The 437-nt window shown below is 49.4% G+C and overlaps 1 protein-coding gene across 1 annotated transcript in view; it reads left to right on the top strand.

Moving 5' to 3' along the window:
* Positions 1 to 91, top strand: part of LOC103150320 (E3 ubiquitin-protein ligase rnf146-like) — a 2486-nt gene extending 2395 nt beyond the window's left edge. The window contains exon 4 of the mRNA XM_007569923.2: positions 33 to 91. Coding sequence (XP_007569985.1) covers positions 33 to 91 — 59 coding nt within the window. The remainder of the gene's footprint in view (positions 1 to 32) is intronic.
* The last annotated feature ends 346 nt before the right edge of the window (positions 92 to 437 follow it).

The raw sequence follows: 437 nt of genomic DNA, 5'->3' as shown, positions 1-437 counted from the left end.
CTGTAATGCCACAGACTCCAATGTTTTCACAGACCTCGGTGAAGCTCGCTCCGTCCGTCGCTGTCCACACTCAGCCGGGCCTAATTCGTAAGCCGATGACAGCGCGGTGGTTGTCACTGTCACCTGAGAATTTTATGAGTCATGAGCGGGAGGGGAATCGGGGGGAATGAACAGTTTGGAGATCAGAGGCGCGAGCTTTGCAGTGTCCTTGTATGTTCACCGCTCCGAGGCGGCCGAGGATTAGAAGAGTAGCATGCCTGTTTATGTTGAGGTTATGGGATTTTTGCAATGTCACAGGGATCTCATACAGCCTATAAATAGCTGAATGACTGGTGTGATTTACACGTCAGGCTTCTTAGTACTTCTTGACAGGCTGCATGCAGATTTTCTAACATCAACGAGAGATCACGGCCAAATCGTTTTCATAATGCTACAGC

This window comes from Poecilia formosa, unplaced genomic scaffold, assembly GCF_000485575.1.
Source record: "Poecilia formosa unplaced genomic scaffold, Poecilia_formosa-5.1.2 Scaffold0, whole genome shotgun sequence".
In the NCBI taxonomy this organism is placed as follows: domain Eukaryota; kingdom Metazoa; phylum Chordata; class Actinopteri; order Cyprinodontiformes; family Poeciliidae; genus Poecilia; species Poecilia formosa.
The sequence above is the reverse complement of the archived record's forward strand: the minus strand, read 5'-3'. Positions and strand labels throughout refer to the sequence as shown.